The sequence below is a fragment of the Euprymna scolopes genome, chromosome 6 (genome assembly GCF_053919585.1).
Source record: "Euprymna scolopes isolate OS-2025 chromosome 6, ASM5391958v1, whole genome shotgun sequence".
NCBI lineage: Eukaryota > Metazoa > Mollusca > Cephalopoda > Sepiida > Sepiolidae > Euprymna > Euprymna scolopes.
This window is the reverse complement of record NC_136487.1, coordinates 109972298-109990612: the sequence shown is the minus strand read 5'-3', so window position 1 is coordinate 109990612 and position 18315 is coordinate 109972298. Positions and strand designations below refer to the sequence as shown.

General features: G+C 35.3%; 2 protein-coding genes across 2 annotated transcripts in view; one reads left to right on the top strand and one right to left on the bottom strand.

Annotated features, from left to right (window-relative positions):
* Nucleotides 1-9651, bottom strand: part of LOC145277862 (scoloptoxin SSD14-like) — a 189148-nt gene extending 179497 nt beyond the window's left edge. Inside the window, exon 1 of the mRNA XM_080129815.1 lies at nt 9495-9651. Within this exon, the coding sequence (XP_079985941.1) occupies nt 9495-9514 (20 nt within the window). The 5' untranslated portion in view covers nt 9515-9651. The remainder of the gene's footprint in view (nt 1-9494) is intronic.
* The window catches only part of LOC145277860 (conserved oligomeric Golgi complex subunit 8-like), a gene marked incomplete in the record, with an annotated part of 189211 nt that overhangs the window by 63435 nt on the left and 107461 nt on the right, over nt 1-18315 (top strand).

The following is an 18315-nucleotide window of genomic DNA, read 5'->3' as shown; positions in this document are numbered from 1 at the left end:
TTTAGTGTGAATACATGTGTGCATGCATTCAGTATTCATTTGTACGTATGAAACCTTTGTCAGTGTGTGAATGCATAAGAAATTGTGTATATGCGGCTTTTGCCAGTATGTGAATATGTGTGGACTTCTGTGTATGTTAGTTGAGTATTCAGTTGCTTTTCCTGACCTTGGAGAGTAGGAGTGGTGAATGCAATGCCATCTAGGGCTTTCTCTTCTAGGTTTTGAGTGTCAAATCAAACCAGCTTTCAAATAGGCGGGAATCATTTTCATAGGTTAAAAAATTGTAGAATTCACACATTTTTTTCTTTATTTAAAGAGCAGACATCACCAAACTATTGACTTAAATGCATTTCATTTTCCTTGACACAAAAAAACAAAAAAAAATTTGACAGTAGGCAAAACGAACAGAGAAAGAGAGTAACTTATATAAGGTAGTAACTGTTTACATTTGTTCGCATCAGATCTCTACCTTTCCACAATTCCTGCTCACTAGATGCAGGGAAAGAAATTAATTTTTAAAACTTCTTGTCTTAAATGTGATTATCAATAAAAATCTGTATGACTTTTTTTTTTTTTTTTTAAGTTTTTAAATCGTTTGAAAATTAAATAGTATCTGGATTCTGGTTAAAATCTTAATTATAATGCATCAATTATTATCATATAAAGAAAAGTTGTACGTTTCATTTTACTTCAGAAAGGGGCCTCATACATAAATATTCAAATATTCCATTAAAGTTCTCCTTACCTCTCAAATATTGCATAGACTTCATTATATTATCCTTTCAGTCCCCACCCCTTAATTCTGCTTTCATTTTATTTTGCAATTACTTATAACGTCACCAAGTAACTTTCGGAAGACCCCCCCCCTCCACTTTTCTTTTATATCGCAAGTTTCTTAAAACGTGACTAGCTAAAGTCCAGAATAAGATCACGCTTTTCTTTTAACGGTTAATTTAAAAAAAAAAGAAGTCTTTTGAACGCTGATGATATTAAAACTTAAATTCTTTTCTACAGTTTGCATTTTGGAGACGGAAGTGTTTTTTTGAGATAAGTGACTTCAATATTAATCATACTTTTTATCTTTAGATTCAAATATTAATAACTACATTTTGTTTCTGTATTTAATTTATATATTTCTGTTTTATTAAATGCTAGCATTTTTCTCGTCCATAAATTCTACCAAGTTGATTGCAAAAATAGATTACGTAATTGTACTCATTTTTAGTTCGTGAGAGGGGAATCTATCACAACACTTTCCCTTAAACACGTCCGTTGGACTTTTAGTAAGGATAATACTTAATAATTTTTTTTTTAATGGAGAGTAGAAAACGCATTGTGGATGCATTATCGGCAGCTCTCGTACTCTTGCTTCTCCTTTTTTGTCCCTCAGTCCTCATTTTTTAATGAGTGATTTTTCTGACAAAGGGAGAAGAAAAAGCTGTTTTCTAGGTTGGCAGTATTTTGCGCGAACAGTTGGCAGGGATGCCGAAAATTTTCTGTTTCTATGTCTATTCTTGTAGCCATGTCACTAGTAAGGGTGCTGGAGGTAAACTTTTTATCTGGGCTGACATTATCCGCCTGATAGTCAGAGACCCAAATTTTGGATTAACCACTAAGGAGGCTGTCCTATCAGCAGGTGCAAAGTACTGGGGCTGCTGTATTGCCATTTGGTGAATAGATTCTGGACCATGCAATAGCTTCTGGTGGGGGCCTCTCGATGCCATATTAGTGGGTAATTGTTACGGCTTTACCTTATGTTCTACAAAAAAAAAAACTCTTCGTTTCTTTTTTTCTCTTAGTTTCCCCTCTCTGTCCTGCTCTAAGCAAATCTGACGACCTAGTCCACAAATTCCAAAATTCTATCATGACACGATTAAACCCGGTTTTCCAACTTCCAATGTTGACCCCTACTACCATGTCTCCTTCTCGAACATCAGGGGTCTACATTCTAACCTTCCAGAGGTTGAAACCCAATTACAGGAGACTAAACCAGACCTTGTATTTTTAAGCGAAACTGGCATTGGACAAGCTATTTCCCTAGAAGAGTTTGCAATTAAAGGATACTCTAACTTAACTTCTAAATCTGACCCCCAAGATCGCCATTGGCATGGAATATGTGCCTATATTAAAGATAGCTTTCCATGTGGTAGGGACATCTCCAGGGAAGATCCTAACTTACCCTATATGTGCTTCCGGGTTGCACTAGCTCACACTATTGCATTTATATTTACTCTCTATCGCCCCCACAACAGCGGAGTTACTATCTTTAAAAGCATATCTGAGAAAATTGACCAAGTCCTATCTGCTTATCCTTCAACTAACATTCACGTATGTGGAGACTTCAATGTTCACAACGTCGAATGGTTGACCCACTCAAACAAGTCCGATGATGAGGGGAGGTTCTGTCATGATTTCTCCATTGCTTATGACCTCACTCAGATTGTTCATGAACCCACCCGTGTGCCTGACAATGACGACCAGTATGCAAGTCTACTAGACCTTTTTCACACAATATGCCCTGAACTATGTTCAGTTTCTGTTCTGTCTCCTCTTGGATCTTCCGATCACTCTGTTGTATCAATTAAGATAAAAATGAAATGTTAAGTCCCCAGATGTACCTCTCCGTCGTACAATATACTGATACACTATGGTTGACTGGGATAGCTTCCGTACATTTATATCGGATCTACCTCTGCGTTCCATGTTTAAAAAGTATGTGTCCTCTATAGTATTAGACCTGACGGAATGGTTAATTGTAGGTATAGACCGTTTCATACCCTCGAAAAAGTTCCAGCAAAAACCTAACAGCCAATCATGGTTCTCTTCAGAATGTGCTGCTGCCATTGCGCACAGAAATCACTTTTTCCACTGCTTCCAACGTAATAGATGTATGGAAACTAAAGCACACTTGCACACTTTCTTTTCCATCTTTGCCTTAAGGCTTTGGGTTCGATCCTAACTACTTAGCAAAACTGTTTGTTTTTTTAAGCCCCCCCCCCCAACACAAACACCCTGGCTACGATTCTTTTTAAAGAAGTTTTAACATTGTTTTTTTTATATTTAATACTATGTTATTTTGAATATTTAGTCAGGGTTTACTTGGGAAGTGTTCTCATGCCAGCTTGCGGTGTACCGGAGGGGTCTATCCTTGGACCTTTGTTATTCGTGATATTCATAAATGACCTCCCTGATAAAATAGTCTCAGAGATGGGTATATTTGCTGATGGCACTACGTTCTATAACAGATATGAGGAGAAAACGAATGAAAACATGTTCAAGGCAATGGCGGAAACCCTAAAGAAAGGCCTTCAGTCTACAATGGAATGGGATCAAAAATGGATGGTAGCGGTAAATGCTGCCAAGACTAAGCTTGTTTCCTTTGATAGTTACTTCTCAACCACCAATAGCTAAAAATACATTACCTGAAAGTACTTCATTCAAACTCCTCAGCTTAACATTCACAGGGAACATGAGTTAGAACGGATACATCAAGACCATTGCCAAGGCTGCTGCGAAGAAGGTGGGCTCTCTCTACCACGCAAGAAAATTACTTATGCCTGGAAGTTTCCTGTACCTCTACAACGCCACTATTCACCCATGTATGGAGTGTTGTTGTCTCTCACTCCTGGACAAGGTTCAAAAGAGTCGCCAACCTTATTGACGAAATGGTGCATTTCTCGGCCTGTTTTACAAGTTTTTTAATGGATGCTCCGACGAACTACAAGCCTTTGTACCCTCTCGACATAAATACCCCCAACAAACCCGACAAGCAGCAAAGTCCCACCCCTACACAGTAGAGATCCCTAAGTGTAAGAAAGCCTTCTACTCTAATAGTTTTTTTTGCTAGAACTGCTAGACTTTGGAATTTCCAACTGTATTGAGATGCAGAAGTTCAAGTGTAATGTGAACAGACATCTTACTGCTCAACTTTCTAGTATTTCTGCAAGCAACTTATGTCCCTGATAGTAACCTCCTACGTCAAAGTGGCACTGTGCCTTGTTTAGCGTGAAAATGTAATAAAATATATATATATATATATATATATATATATAATAAAAATTACAATAAGTTTACCAAGGTAATCAAAATGGTAAACTCAAAATATATTATAAATATTAAAGAGTTAATATTTACAAGTAAAATAAACTCAACCAGATGTAAAAGCTCAATAAAACCGAAAAGGAAATAGAGCTTATAATATGAACAAATGATTAATAAAACATGTTAAAAGACATCTTGAAAAAGAGTTAAAAACATATTTAATTTTAAAAAAGGAAGCACAAGATAAGTGGATAGTCCTTAATCTGCGGAGTTTCGAAGAAATACTCTCCTTCTCATCAGAGGGCAGGAATTAGCAAAATGCAGGATCGGATTTTGCATATAAAAGTATTTAATGAAACTACAAGTAAGTCACAGATCTTACTTGGTTAAAAAAAGGGTGAGGTAAGGGGAACAGGAGGCAAAAGAAAAATGGTAAAAAGATTTCACATGAATGGATAGTCCGGTGAAGGGTAAAAATCCAAAAATGGTAAATCCAAAACGGTCGAATTTAAAATTTTCAAGATGTCTTTTAACATGTTTTATTAATCATTTGTTCATATATATATATATATATATATATATATACAGGCTCAGGTTCCACCCGTAAGCATGTGCCCGCGCAGACTTCGACATGACCACTTAAAGGCAGCTAAGCAAGAGTTTCAACACATGCTGGACCTAGGCATAATTCATCTGGCTCAAAGCAACTGGTTGTCACTGCTCCACATGGTCCCCAAGAAGACATCTTTGGCATCCTTGTGGGGACATCCTTGGGAACTTAACAGCCAAACAGTACCGGATAATTACCCAATATCTCATTTGCACGATTTTTCCAATTCACTCAACGGAAAATCAATTTTTTCCAAAATTAGCCTCATGCTCGTGTACAATCAAATCCCTATCGACTCTGAAGACATCTCCAAGACCGCCATCACTACTTCATTCTGACTTTTTGAATTAACCAGAATGCATTTCAGATTGAGAAACGCTGACCAAGCTTTTCAACAGTTCACAGATGCAGTTACATGTGGATTGCCTTTCATCTATGCATACATTAACGATTTATTAGTGGCAAGCTCATCCACAGAGGAGCATATTCAACACCTCAATGAATTATTTCACAGATTATTGGAATGTGGCGTGATTATCAACCCTAACAAATGTGAGTTTGGTGTTTCGTCATTATCTTTTCTTGGTCATATTATTGACAAAGACAAATTTGTCCCCTGTCTGAGAAGGTTTAATTTACTGTCAATTACCCCGTTCTCACTTCTCTTTGTAAACTATGTGAATTTCTTTGTTTAATTAACTTTTACAGACAGTTCCTACCTCACTGTGCTGGATTAGCACAGCCCGTAACCAATCTTTTTTGAAATAGAAAAAAAAAAAAGGATAAAGGGATTACTTGAAATGAATATGAACTGCACTCTCTCAGTTTTAGAAAAGACCTTAGCAAATGCTACATTGTTTTTTCCCAAGACAGGTGTACCGTTCACATTATTCGTAGATGCTTCCAATGTAGGCATCAGAGGTGTGTTACAACTTCAAGAGGCTAAAAGAAAATACAGTACTTTCAGAAGGAAATTACTTGCTGCTTATTCTGCAGTAAAACATTTCCGATTCATGTTGGAAGGCTCAACCTTCACTATTTTTACCAATCAGAAACCACTGTCACATGCTTTATTCGCTAAACCCAGTAAACATTCGCCCAGAGAAGCTCGTCACTTGTATTACATTTCGCAATTTACTTTGGACATTGAATATGTCAAAGGTACAAAAATACAGCCGCTGACACACTATCACGTATGCATGTTTACGCCATTCAACCTGTTTACGCCATGGATCTTCATCAGATTGCTAAGGATCAGGAGAACAATAAAGAATTAAACAACTTTTGATGATCTTCCCCAGTTCTCTTGCCTTTCTCAAGCGATTTTATTTGGTGTGACACTTCGACTGGACATGACGGCATATGTACCTCTCCAGCACAGACAAGCAGTTTTTCAATGTTACACAATTTATCGCACCCAGGCATCCAAGCAACACAGAAATTGCTTACGTCACATTTCATATGGACTGCTATTAACAAGGATGTACATGACTGGTCACATGGTCACAAAGTTGTATTCCTTGCCAGAAATCCAAAGTCACACAACATATTAAGAGTCCTCTCACAACGTTCCCTATTCTTGAGGCTCAATTTAAACATGTTCACATCAACAAAGTGGGCCCATTACTACCTTCAAAGAACTTTACGTATCTACTGACTTGCATTGAGCGATTCACTAGATGGCCCAAAGCCTTACCTATCACTGACATCTCTGCTGAGAATGTCGTCAAACACTCTTTCTTAGTGGATATCAAAATTTGGTGTGTCAGAAATTACCACCAACAGAGGTAAATAGTTTGATTTCTATCTTTTCGCTGAACTTTCACGTTTACTTGGATGCAAGCATATACAGACCACGCCTTATCACCCGTCCTTGAACGACGGTTGAATGCTTCCATCGCCAACTGAAAAGCTTCCTTAAAAGCACATTCTAATCCTAATAATTGGAAGGAATTCCTTTCTCTTGTACTCCTCGGTATCAGATCTACTATTAAAATGGATATTGGACTTCCAGCTGCCAAGATCGTGTATACAACACCCTTGACTTACCAGGACAAATGGTTGCACCAATCGCCATTAGAAACACGCTAGACAGGACTAGCTATACGTCTCGCTCAAAGAAGTAAATGTCAAGACCATTACACATCGAACCAAGGCCTCAGAAAACTATGATTCCTCTTCCTCAAGACATTACCACATGGATACATATTTTTGTGAGAAACAACGGAGTACCTAAGCGCCTGCAGCTGCCCTACTCCGGCCCTTACAAAGTGTTTAGAAGATATCCTAAATATTTCATCATAGACAATGTGTTTAGAAGATATCCTAAATATTTCATCATAGACAATGTGTTTAGAAGATATCCTAAATATTTCATCATAGACAATGTGTTTAGAAGATATCCTAAATATTTCATCATAGATAATAATGGCAAACATGATTCGATCAGCATTGATCAACTGAAGAAAGCATTTTTCGAAGACAGGTTGTAGAACCACGCAAACCTCAGTAGATTTGTTAACTACTGCCACGTCTAATGACATTGTGCTACCTGGTGCTGTAACTGCCACCAAATCTGGCAGGCACATAAAGCATCCACTTCATTTTGCCACAGATACACAGTGAAATATTTGAAATAATCTTATACCTTCTTCTTAGATCGATTTTTCGTCTAGGAGGGGAGTCATGTAGCGACCACTACATATGACCAGAACAAATCTTTGGCAGAGACATTTTCGTAGCACTCACCGTTTAAACGTGCACATTTATCACAACGCACAAGCACACAATGTTGCAATTTGCCCATCTTCACACATGCAATAAGGGAACTATGTTGCATTCCCTGCGTAGTGATACGCCAGACTAGAATGTTCAAGAACGTTTCTATATAAGGATTTGCCTGCAAAAATCGAATCAGTTTAGTTTTCTTCCAGTTTCTTGTCTTCCCCTTAGACTCGATCTAAAAATAACTCTGCCCTTGGAAGGTGTTAAAGTTCCCCATTTTGAATTTGCGCGTCAAGCACATGAACCTTAAATTCTCATCATGGAAAGTTACCACATCGAATGGGAATTTAAATCTTTTTTAACATGTTTTTTTTTTTCGAACTACTGTTTTCTTATGCGATGAAGACACACACACATTTCACTTACATAGTTTAATGACTGTTTTCCTCTTAGAAAATAACCACATTCAAACCACGTGTGTCACTTAGTCCATAAAAATCAGTAATCTTAAATTTCTTGCCATTTTTTAAGAAATCCTCATTTAGCTAACCCTGCATAATGAACACTTGTTACAAGAAAACACTAACGTTGGAACGATTTGAATGAATGTTTCTCTAACACGTAAATAAATGTTATTTCATATAAATACAGCGATTTCAAGTTCTTTGTCAAGTGTCGTTATTTTCCAGAGTTATTCATATTTTTATGTTTTTGTGTATGTGAGAATGTGATTTGGTAAAATTTGTTAATCAAAGATCACGTTAATTTTGCCTTTAACGGTCCTGCGGATACTCTACTACTTTCGACTTCTAGAGAATCCTGCATCTGCAACCCCGGTCTTGAAAATTGATAGATCCCGATTATGAATTGGTGGACGTCGACTCACACTCTTACATTAAAGGACTCCACCCCGAGTCCTTTCAACAACCTGAATCTCGTCTTATTCAAGTTTATTTCAAGTTAAATAAAATCCCCTCTGGGTATTTTTCACAATGGGGTGAAAAAATGAACATACAAATAAATGTTATCAAAGATAAGTTACTCCTCTATTTACCTTAATAAGTTTTTTGTGTTTAAACTTATTTTAATACGTTTCTTTACTTTGAAACAAACGTATTGTTACTTCTGTTAAGTTAGAAAAAAATTAGCAGTTTCGTTACAACTATTTTAATCCTTGATAATCGCCTCAAAATCGAAAGTTAAACGAAATACTTATCGAAACCCATTTAATAAATGTGCGAAAATGTAATGTTCTAACCAGTATTTTGTTCGATTTTCGAACGGTTATCGGGTGGTTCTAATGATTATAACGACTCTGCTATTTTTTTTTTTATCTTTAACTCAACAGACTAAACACTATTTTCGTTTCAAAGTAAATAAACGCATTAAAATAAGTTAAAACACAATAACTTGTCCAGGTAGGTATAAGAGTAACTCATCTTGCCTTTATTAACATTTATTATTATTGTTTGTGCGTGTGTATGTATATATATATATATATATATATATATATATATATATATATATATATATATATATATATATATATTCAATCCTCCCCCCCCCCTAACAAATGCTTCTTTTTCTGTTATAGTCCGCAAGAATTGACGGACCTTTACTTCAAAAACAATTTTATCACAAAAATACAAGGCTCCGGCGCAAATACGAATCTCATTTTTTTTTTATTTTGTCTAAATTTCTTTTTTTTTTTTTTTTACTATAAAAATTATTTGATCTTGGTACAGGCCTTTGATTTCAATTTCATCCACGGAACTAACCGAGGCATTACGCACATTTTTTTATAGTCTTACATAGTTTTAATTGTTTTTCACTTTAAAAGTCAAAATTATTTTGAAAATAATAAAATTTAAAGCAAACACCTTAATTTTAATTGTTGACTGACTCGGTCTCTGAAATTTGCGTAAATGAACCCGTGAAAGATGGACAAATTATTGCAATCGACCGCATATTTTAACAAAAATAAATATAGTATGAAAATTTGACATTTTCTTTTAATTTCAAAATTAAATGCGTCGCTTTTTTTCTTTTCTTTTCTTTTCTTTTTGCCACTGCCGATTTAAAAACTGCGTTTCACAAACTTTTGAAAATATTTTCTTACCTTAATTTAGAGCTTAGCATTTTCTTTGCTTTTCTCTCTAATATCCGCGTGTAAGAACTTGAAAGGTCTGATCTACAGGAGCTCTTAATAGAAAATGAGGCGTGTCGATTTAAACTCAAAAGGGACGTCAATTTATTCTGTCTTTTTTTTTTTTTTTAAAGTAGAGGGGGGGGACTTCATTGATAACTTCATAACCGGTCGAAAACTTACTGAAAGTCGCGCGCACACACACACACACACACACACACACACACACACACACACACACACACACACACATTGTCCATTTTAAAGCCACCGACCCCCACCCTCGCTTCTTCCCGTTTCCATTCCAATTATATACTATCTCGGCCATCATCTGTGGTTTACTACACAAATGACACTTTGACCTGGGTGATCACCCTTCTAATACTTTTGTCCATATCACGAACTTAATTAGTTAATTAAAACACCCACAGTTTGGCAAAAAACAAAATGCTATAAAAAAAATTGTTTATAGGCGATAAAAATGGTTTTATGTTGTTGTTTATTTAAATATTATTAAATGAAGACCGTTTTGGGGGTGAGAATCCTTGTATTATTATCATAGTAATTTAAAATGAAAATTGATCCAGACAAGGCATGAAGGAACTAACAAAAATAAAAGATTATTATCACAAAGACAGGAAATGCCTATTGACCTTTGTCTTTAAAATACCAAGGCTATAAATAGCAGAAAAATGATCAACAGAAAAGGAGTTTCACAAACCTGCAATTTTTGATAAGCTACTGGAATAGGAAGCTGTTTGACTTGTCTTGGCCTTTTGGTCCAGATCAAAGTGTAGTATCTGTTCTTCAGATGCTGCACTTCTATTTCTTGTTCTCTTTCGGTGGAGGAGAAATCCTTCACGACTGAGACAGTTTTTATTTTTGTACCTTTTCTCCACGTTAAAAAACGACCCTGGTGTCTAACTCTGTCCCGTTGGGAGGCATAGTAAATAGGTACAATGAGGTATGAAAACAGTGAATTGATAGAGACCACTAGACCAATGAATCAAATGAGCTAAAACAAAGGAAGCAGGGAATAGATCTAAAAATTCTGAAGAACACAGGTAAACAGATTGTTTACTGGGGAGAGTATCTTGGTATCTCCACACTATAAGGATGTCTCTTGAAGGGCTGTTACATCCAGAGCACGGTAACCAGGAGAATAAATAATAATCCTTACATTAAGAGGTTGATGTGGTCTTTTACGTCTGCTGGTGGGTATTGTCGACTTCTCAGCGACATTATTTGCTAAAGTTATATGTTGTAAGCAATCAGTGAAGAATGCATGTTTTTATTAAAATGTAAATTTAATTTGATTTGAAGATTCGAGCATTTGGTTTAACTTGAGAGATGAGTTGGCATGCAACATGTCCGTTCTTGACAAAGTGAAAAGTTTGAGCTTTTTTGACAAAATGACCTTCCAGCTTCAACTAATTGTAACTTTCTTTCCAGATGACAAAAAAAAAAAATATAAGAAAAATAGCAGGAGACGGAGATAGAAACATGAACACATGAACATTATATATTTTGTTTGAATTTTAACCCTTTAGTTGAGTCAGCCACATTGATCTTACTTTTTCGTTTATCAGGCTTAATTGCCTAAACAACATGGTCTGCTGGTGTGCACTGACAATTCTAGATATAGAACCAGCTTGATTTTACTTGTCTCCTCTCAAGGATGAGGACATATGGGTAGAAAGCTTTTAAATGTGGGGAGATGAAGAGCTCTCTCAGAAAAGGTTCTTTATTATTGTGTCACACACACATGCTATAATACGAAAACAATTTTTTTTTTCAACACCTCTTGTATTATCTCAATAAAAAAGTTGAATAAAGTTTCTTATACGGAATAACTATAATTAATGCAGTAGAGCATCTCACCGAATTTATTAGTCCCACTCTTTCTGGATACATTCCACCAAGTAGGAGGGAATAAAGGGAATTACAGGTACCAAACTGATGGCGCAGTTTGTTTGGTCCTCATTCAAGTATTTTCAATTAATTGTGTCTTGATTGTAAAATCAATCAGTTCCACAAAATTTCTTTCGTTGATCACAACATTGTGACTATACATTTCCCATCATCTATTTCTGGTATGTTGGCATATACAGTCCAATCACCACTTTCTTGTTTCTGGTAATATTCATGCTCAGATTATTGGAATGAGAGTTTCTCTTTTCTGACCCACCACTTTCTTCATAGAAGTCCAACCAGATTCTCTCTTGATGGCACTAAACACACAGTGATTTTTTTTGTAACTGCCCTCTAATATTTTTGCTGAAAAATTTATTTTCATCAATTTCCACCTCTTTTGGATTTCTATCACCTGATATATCTTCCCCCCCCCCTCAATTCTTTATTTTTTAATAGAAATTGCGCACCTCTTCCTCATAAAATTACACCAATCAATGGTGACTACTTTGATCACACTAGTCTCTTCCAAAATTCTTTTCTGTTGAAAATTCTTACTCTAAATATAAAATTACAATAATAATTTTTTGGAATAGAAAGTGGCTTCTCTCAAGAAAAAAGTTTTTCTTTTTTGTATGTTATCATTATTTTTATGAGCTCATCTCCAGCCATTCGTTGATGCTGAATACCGAACCAATCAGCATCGTGTATGATAGATAATTGACCCTAGTAATACCAGATGGAATCCAAGGAAATGTCAATGGTATCTTTAGATTAATTAAAAAATTCAACCATTATTGAATCTTATTTGAATATCCTATTAACATCGATTTCTACAACAAATAAGCATTCACTTTATATATTAGAGAGGAAAAGTCATTGCCATTAAAACTGATTAAAATTTTCAGAATTAATTTTGAAAACAATGGAAAATAATCAATTGTTTCTATTATAAGATACGACAACCAAATTTGGTTGTTTGTAGAGAATAATAATATTGAATATAAAAGTGTTCAAAAGTATCAAATGTAGAGCAGTTATCTATAAATATAAGATGATCCCAATTTTTCCCATCTACATTCAGTCACTGTAGAATCATAATGATCATATAAGTTTTTCTAACAATAAAAAATTTTTTACAAGGAATATCTGAAAAAAATCTTTATAATGTACATACTTGTCACTGCATGAAGATGTCATATTCCAAAAATTACGTAAATCGATCAAGTAGTTTTTTTTATTTCAGAAGATCAAATATTATGAGACATTTTATCGAAGAATTACTTCACGGCATCTTGTTTATGAATGATACACTGCTCGCGACACCTATTGGGAATGTTTGGAATATAAGATCAGCAAGGGCAGACCATCGTCTTTTTATGCTCTAGAAAAAAAAATTGGAAAATTAAGACATTTGTAGGTTTTTGGGGACGTTGAAAACGAAAATAACGTTTAAAATTCCAGCAAACAAGTAGTTTCCAAGATATGAAGAATTTTACGTAAATTGAACACTCACAGGTGAACGCTCTTCCAACAAAAATTTGGCAAATGTGTATTTCAGTGGCGTAAATTATTTGACCACTAAAACAGGTGGCCATAAAGTGGGTTATCATTATACGTTAAATTATTATAGAAAAGTGATCTCCCACTTTCTTTAAACTAACATTTCTTCATATCTTGGAAACCTAATCATAGTGTAGTGATCCTCTTTTTAGCCATGTAAAATCTATGTAGTCTTGGGAATTCATCTAGAAAATACTTGCGTACTGTTAGTTGACGCATTCTTCCATTTTTTTTTTGTTTGTTTGTTTTGGTATATTTTTGGCAACTCTTTTGGGCTATTACCATAGCAGACATTTTTTCTGATTCTGTCTCATTTGTAAAACAGTCTTGTCCAAAATGTTGGACGAGTTTCGTGATGGAGGTTGTTCTGGTGACTCTTGTTACATGATGTTGGTGCACCATTTTGAGGTTTGGATTTTGGGAGATCATCAAATATTGCCTGGTGCTCACAATAGTTGCACGGTGGTGGTCAGACCAATGCCCTCCTGCTCCTCTGGGCAGATATAGTCTAAACAGACACTGGTTTCTTTGTTATTCTGTGCAGTGTCAACATTTTCCGCATTTTAGTGTCCAGTTTGTTTATCTCCCTTTGTGGCCAGCCAACAATGCAAAAGCTGGATATTATCAAAGGCATGAAGATTAGTTGGTTATTGGCAGTGATTTTGTTTTTGTTTAAAAGTTCTGTTTTACAGATTTTCCTTACATGGCATATATATTCACTACCAAATAATTCTCTCATCTTGACATGCTGAATTGAATCCTTCTTTTCTATGCCAAAGTATCTGTATTTTTCCTGCTATTCTAAGTCCTTGATGTCAGTACCTTCATTAAGCTGTATGTTTCCTGTTTGTACCTTCTTTCCAACTCCGATGAAACATTTGGCACATTTGTCCAAACCAAACTTCATTCGAATATCTCTGTAGAATTTATGTACGATCTGCAAGAGTCAACTTCAGTCAGCATCGGAGTGTGTATACAGTTTGTGTTCATCCATGAAGAGCAGGTGGTTAACTCTTTTGTTTGAGTCTTGTTGGCAGCCCTGGCTCAGATTGTAGGCACTCCGGTTTTTCTCAAATAACTTGCTTCCTGGATCTATTGCCAGGCAGAAGAGATAAGAAGGGATACCCTTGGAAGATTTCTCTACTGATCTTGATGTTGGAGATTTTTACATTGATTGCCACATTTTCATATGTACAGCCATGGTCTCTTTGATTACTTGGATTTTATATAAATCAAGGCACTGCAGTCAATGAATCCACACCATACTTGGGTTTCTTTGTCTCTTCTTATAGTCTGCAAGAATGGTTTTATTGATTAATAACTGATCCTTGGTGTCTAAACACTTCCTATTCCTGCACCCTGCTTGTTCTTTTTCCAAGTATGCTCAAGAGAAGTGTTGATAGATGCTGTCTGCAACCAGACCAGTGACAAGCTTGTAGGTTGTAGTGAGACAGCAGATGGGTCTGTACTTATTCGGGCATTGTTTTACTCGTTTTTAGTATGAGGGTTGTATCACCTTTTAACAGCCATGCTGGTGGGGCTTCTTCAACCCTCAACCTAGTTATCTATACCATATATCTTTTTGTTTTATTTTGTTTTATTATGTAACAAAAAACAAAATAAAACAAACTTATTACTTCTACAAAAATAAAGCAAATTAATTTTAATTTTGTACACTTGAACTTCTGTCTGTGTATGATCATACTCAAAAGTTTCAGTAATTTAGGATGCTTTGTACAAAAGTTATGGTTTCTTCAGGATATATTCTAAATAACTTGGTGCCTAAACACTTCTTATTCCTGCACCCTGCTTGGTCTTTTTCCAAGTATGCTCGAGAGAAGTGTTGATAGATGCTGTCTGCAACCAGACCAGTGACGACCAGGTATATTAAACTTCATACTTATCTAAAACTTGAAAAAGTCATGTCCCTTCCTTTTTTTTATATTTATAATCTGAAAATAGCTATTTTGATAATGATTTAAAGAATTAAAAGAAAGTAAATAACCAAAATTTTAGATGTTTTGGGATGCGTTTTACATGATTACCACAAAATCTTATTAAATTCAATTGAGTAAGACCTCATTTGTAACCGTGTTTATAATTATTGGTTTAGTTTGTAGGATGATCTATTCTACAAAAGGGAGGAATGAAAGATGATTTAATTGAAACTTTCAAAATAATGGCAGTCCAGTTTCCTCAATCCTAAGCCAGATCACAGGAAATGGCTAACCACTCCCAATTTCGTTAGAGACTAACTTATGGGCCTGATAGTACCGCCAGGTCATCCTTAAAGTCCACCAATATACTTGTGTCAGCCAGGCAAAGAAGGGAAGGAGCTTATTGTTAAGACAGATTTTTAAAAAATTAGATCTATTAACCAATTGACTTTTTTTTTTCGGCTAATAGACTAATTTATTTTTCTGAGATGAATGAAAAAGTAATGGCAAAAGAATAAAGAAATCAATGTACTTTGGAGAAAACCATTAAATGAAATATTAAACAAAATTTAATCTATGGAAATGTTTGATGTAATGTTTATTTTTATTTAATTTGTCTTTGTATAAAGTTTTGAATGTGATAGTAAAAAAGATTCTCAAAGAGGCATAATAAGCAAATATTAAAAAAAAAAAATGCTAATATTTACTTTTTCTTGTCAATGGTTATGATTAGAACACACATAGTAGTAGTAGTAGGAGGAGGAGGATAAAGACAAACTGTGTTTTGTATTTGGATTCTTTGAACTTCTATTTCATGTCTTGAATGTTATTTTCACAATGTTTCATCTAATGAATACACTGACCTTCAGGTGCATTTTATTTCGAACTTGGGAATCTTGGTGCAGGAGGAATATTCACATGCCTCTCCACAGTGACGTTAAACTCTGTGGAGGCATGGAATTTTGAACTGAATCCTTTATTTAATCCATTAGGGGTAAACTATTCAGATTCTATCAGCCATAACTGAGAAGTGTTAAGTATTAAGTTATTTTTAGTTGCTATTGTCTAAAGTAAGGATTAAGCTTTCAACCTCCAGAAGACTGCCATTAAGAATTTATTGCTAATCAACTCCTTTATCCATTGTGCTTGGTTCATGGTTGGCAGTAAATATAGAGTTATCAGACTCTGCCATTTCTGTGGTGATGGTGGTGATATTTTTTTTTTTTTTGCTTTTCGTGTTAGTGTGAGAAATCTAGCTGATTTGCATGTCACCAGTGATAACTGGTAAAAGCAGTTCTTGTAAGATAAGATTCATTAACTTGTTTAATGTTCTGTTATTATTCAAAGCTTTTCCATCTGAACACATGGTTTTAAGTCTGCCTAAATCTTTTGGGGGTTAATCCTTCACTACTTTAATGTCTGTATTTTACTTAATGTAATTAAGAACTTTATTGAACAATGTTTCTGGTTCATTTGCAGGTTTAGAAGTAGATTTAAAAGCAATTTTTTTTTTTTTAGTGTTTGGTGGTCTAGTGTTTCTAATAGAATTGAAAAAGTAGTACAGAATACTGGAAAGAAGTGATTTTCTCTGACGAATCATCTTTTAGCTGCTTTGGTTCAATTCCTATTAAGACATATTAGAGAAAGATTCCATCCCAACTGTGTAATGTCTAAAGTCAAGTTTCCAGATCTTGTGTGCATTTTGGGGGTGTTTCTGTCATGGCGTCAGTTTGTGATTGTATCCAAAGTTACATCAATGAACAAGGAGTGGTACTTGAATACCCTAAAAAATCACTTGCCATCTTTTTATGGAAAAGCACTATCTTGATCAAAATGCGGTATTCAACATTTGGGCGTCTTGCCATAAAGTAAAGACTGTTAGTCATTTGCAGAAAATGACAGTTCTGAAAAATTGGCCAGGTAATTCACCTGATCTGAATCTGCGATATGTGAAATATGCTGGAAGCATTTTTCGCGTAGGTAGTTGTTGAGATACTTGAAAAGGTTATAATCAGAGGGCGAGAGGTCTGGTGAATATTGCGAATGAGGCAGTCTTGTAGCCCAATTTGTTGAGCTTCTGCAGAGCCAGTTGAGCAACATGCGGGCAAGTGTTGTCATGGAGGAGAATTGGTCGCTTCATATTGAGTAATTTCGGGCACATACGTTGGAGCTTCTGGTGCATTTCATCAATTTGTTGGCAGTACTTCTCCGCCGTAATTGTTTTGCCCGGATTTAAGAAGCTGTGATGGATGAGACCAACTGCAGAATACCAAATAGTCACCATAACCTTTTTTTGGTGCAATTTCAGCTTTGGGAAATGTTGTGGAGCTTCTCTGGCATCCAAACACTGTGTTTATTTTGTAATAATGCGTTGTCTTTGGTTTCAAACATATATAATACGCATTTATTTTATTCAAACTCAATCGGCACTTCTAAGGAACATAAAAAATCTTAACATATATATATATATATATATATATATATATATATATATATATATATACTGACTCTGCATTGTCCACAGTGCAATTTGTTTGTTTTTGCTTGCTTTTTAAAACTATACCATTTTTTTTCTTTTTATATGTATATTTCTTTCTTCTAAACTAAAGGGAGTGACTTTGCATTAACAAGTATATAATTATGTTACTTTTTTAAGATGGTATCCATTTGAAAATTATTCTAACAAAGTGAAAATATTTTCTCAATGGAATTAAATTTAGTTAAATTTTATTACTTTTAACAACATGCTGAAATGATCTGCCAAAAGAATTGATGGACACAGGATCAAATATTGAATTTGCAGGGCCAGTCGTCCGGGGAGAATCGACCGAACAACTAACAGGGTAGACACGTCAAAAAGTAAACCGCAAAAAGGCAAGGAAGAATGACAGGCACAGGTTGTTTAGTTAAAGAAGAGGGGTTTTTTTTGGGTTTTTTTACGCAGTGATCACCACTTATCAAGGCCCGGAAGCCACTCAGGGATAAGGGTTATTGCAAGTACATTACGTTAGTGTAGAGATTTGATGAAGTGTTTACTAAAGGGGGCGGTTCATTAGGAATTTGTTAACATTAGACTTGAAGACATCCAAGTTGTAGTCCGGTGGGAAAAAGGAGAAAAGGGCATCCCCCACTAAGCCACGAAGTCTATTTTGTACTCTGTCAAGGCAGGATAGGCTGTTTTTAGCAGCTCCTGCTCAGATATGGCAACAGTATTCCATCCTTGGACATACTTGGCTTTTATATAGATAGAGAATTGCATCAGTAGTGAAATATCTTCTGGAGCTTTAGAAGGATCCCACCATCTTTCCAGCGACCATGGCAACAGACTTGATGTACGTGTTCCATTTCAGATCAGGAGTAAAGGTCAAACCTAGAAGCTTGTC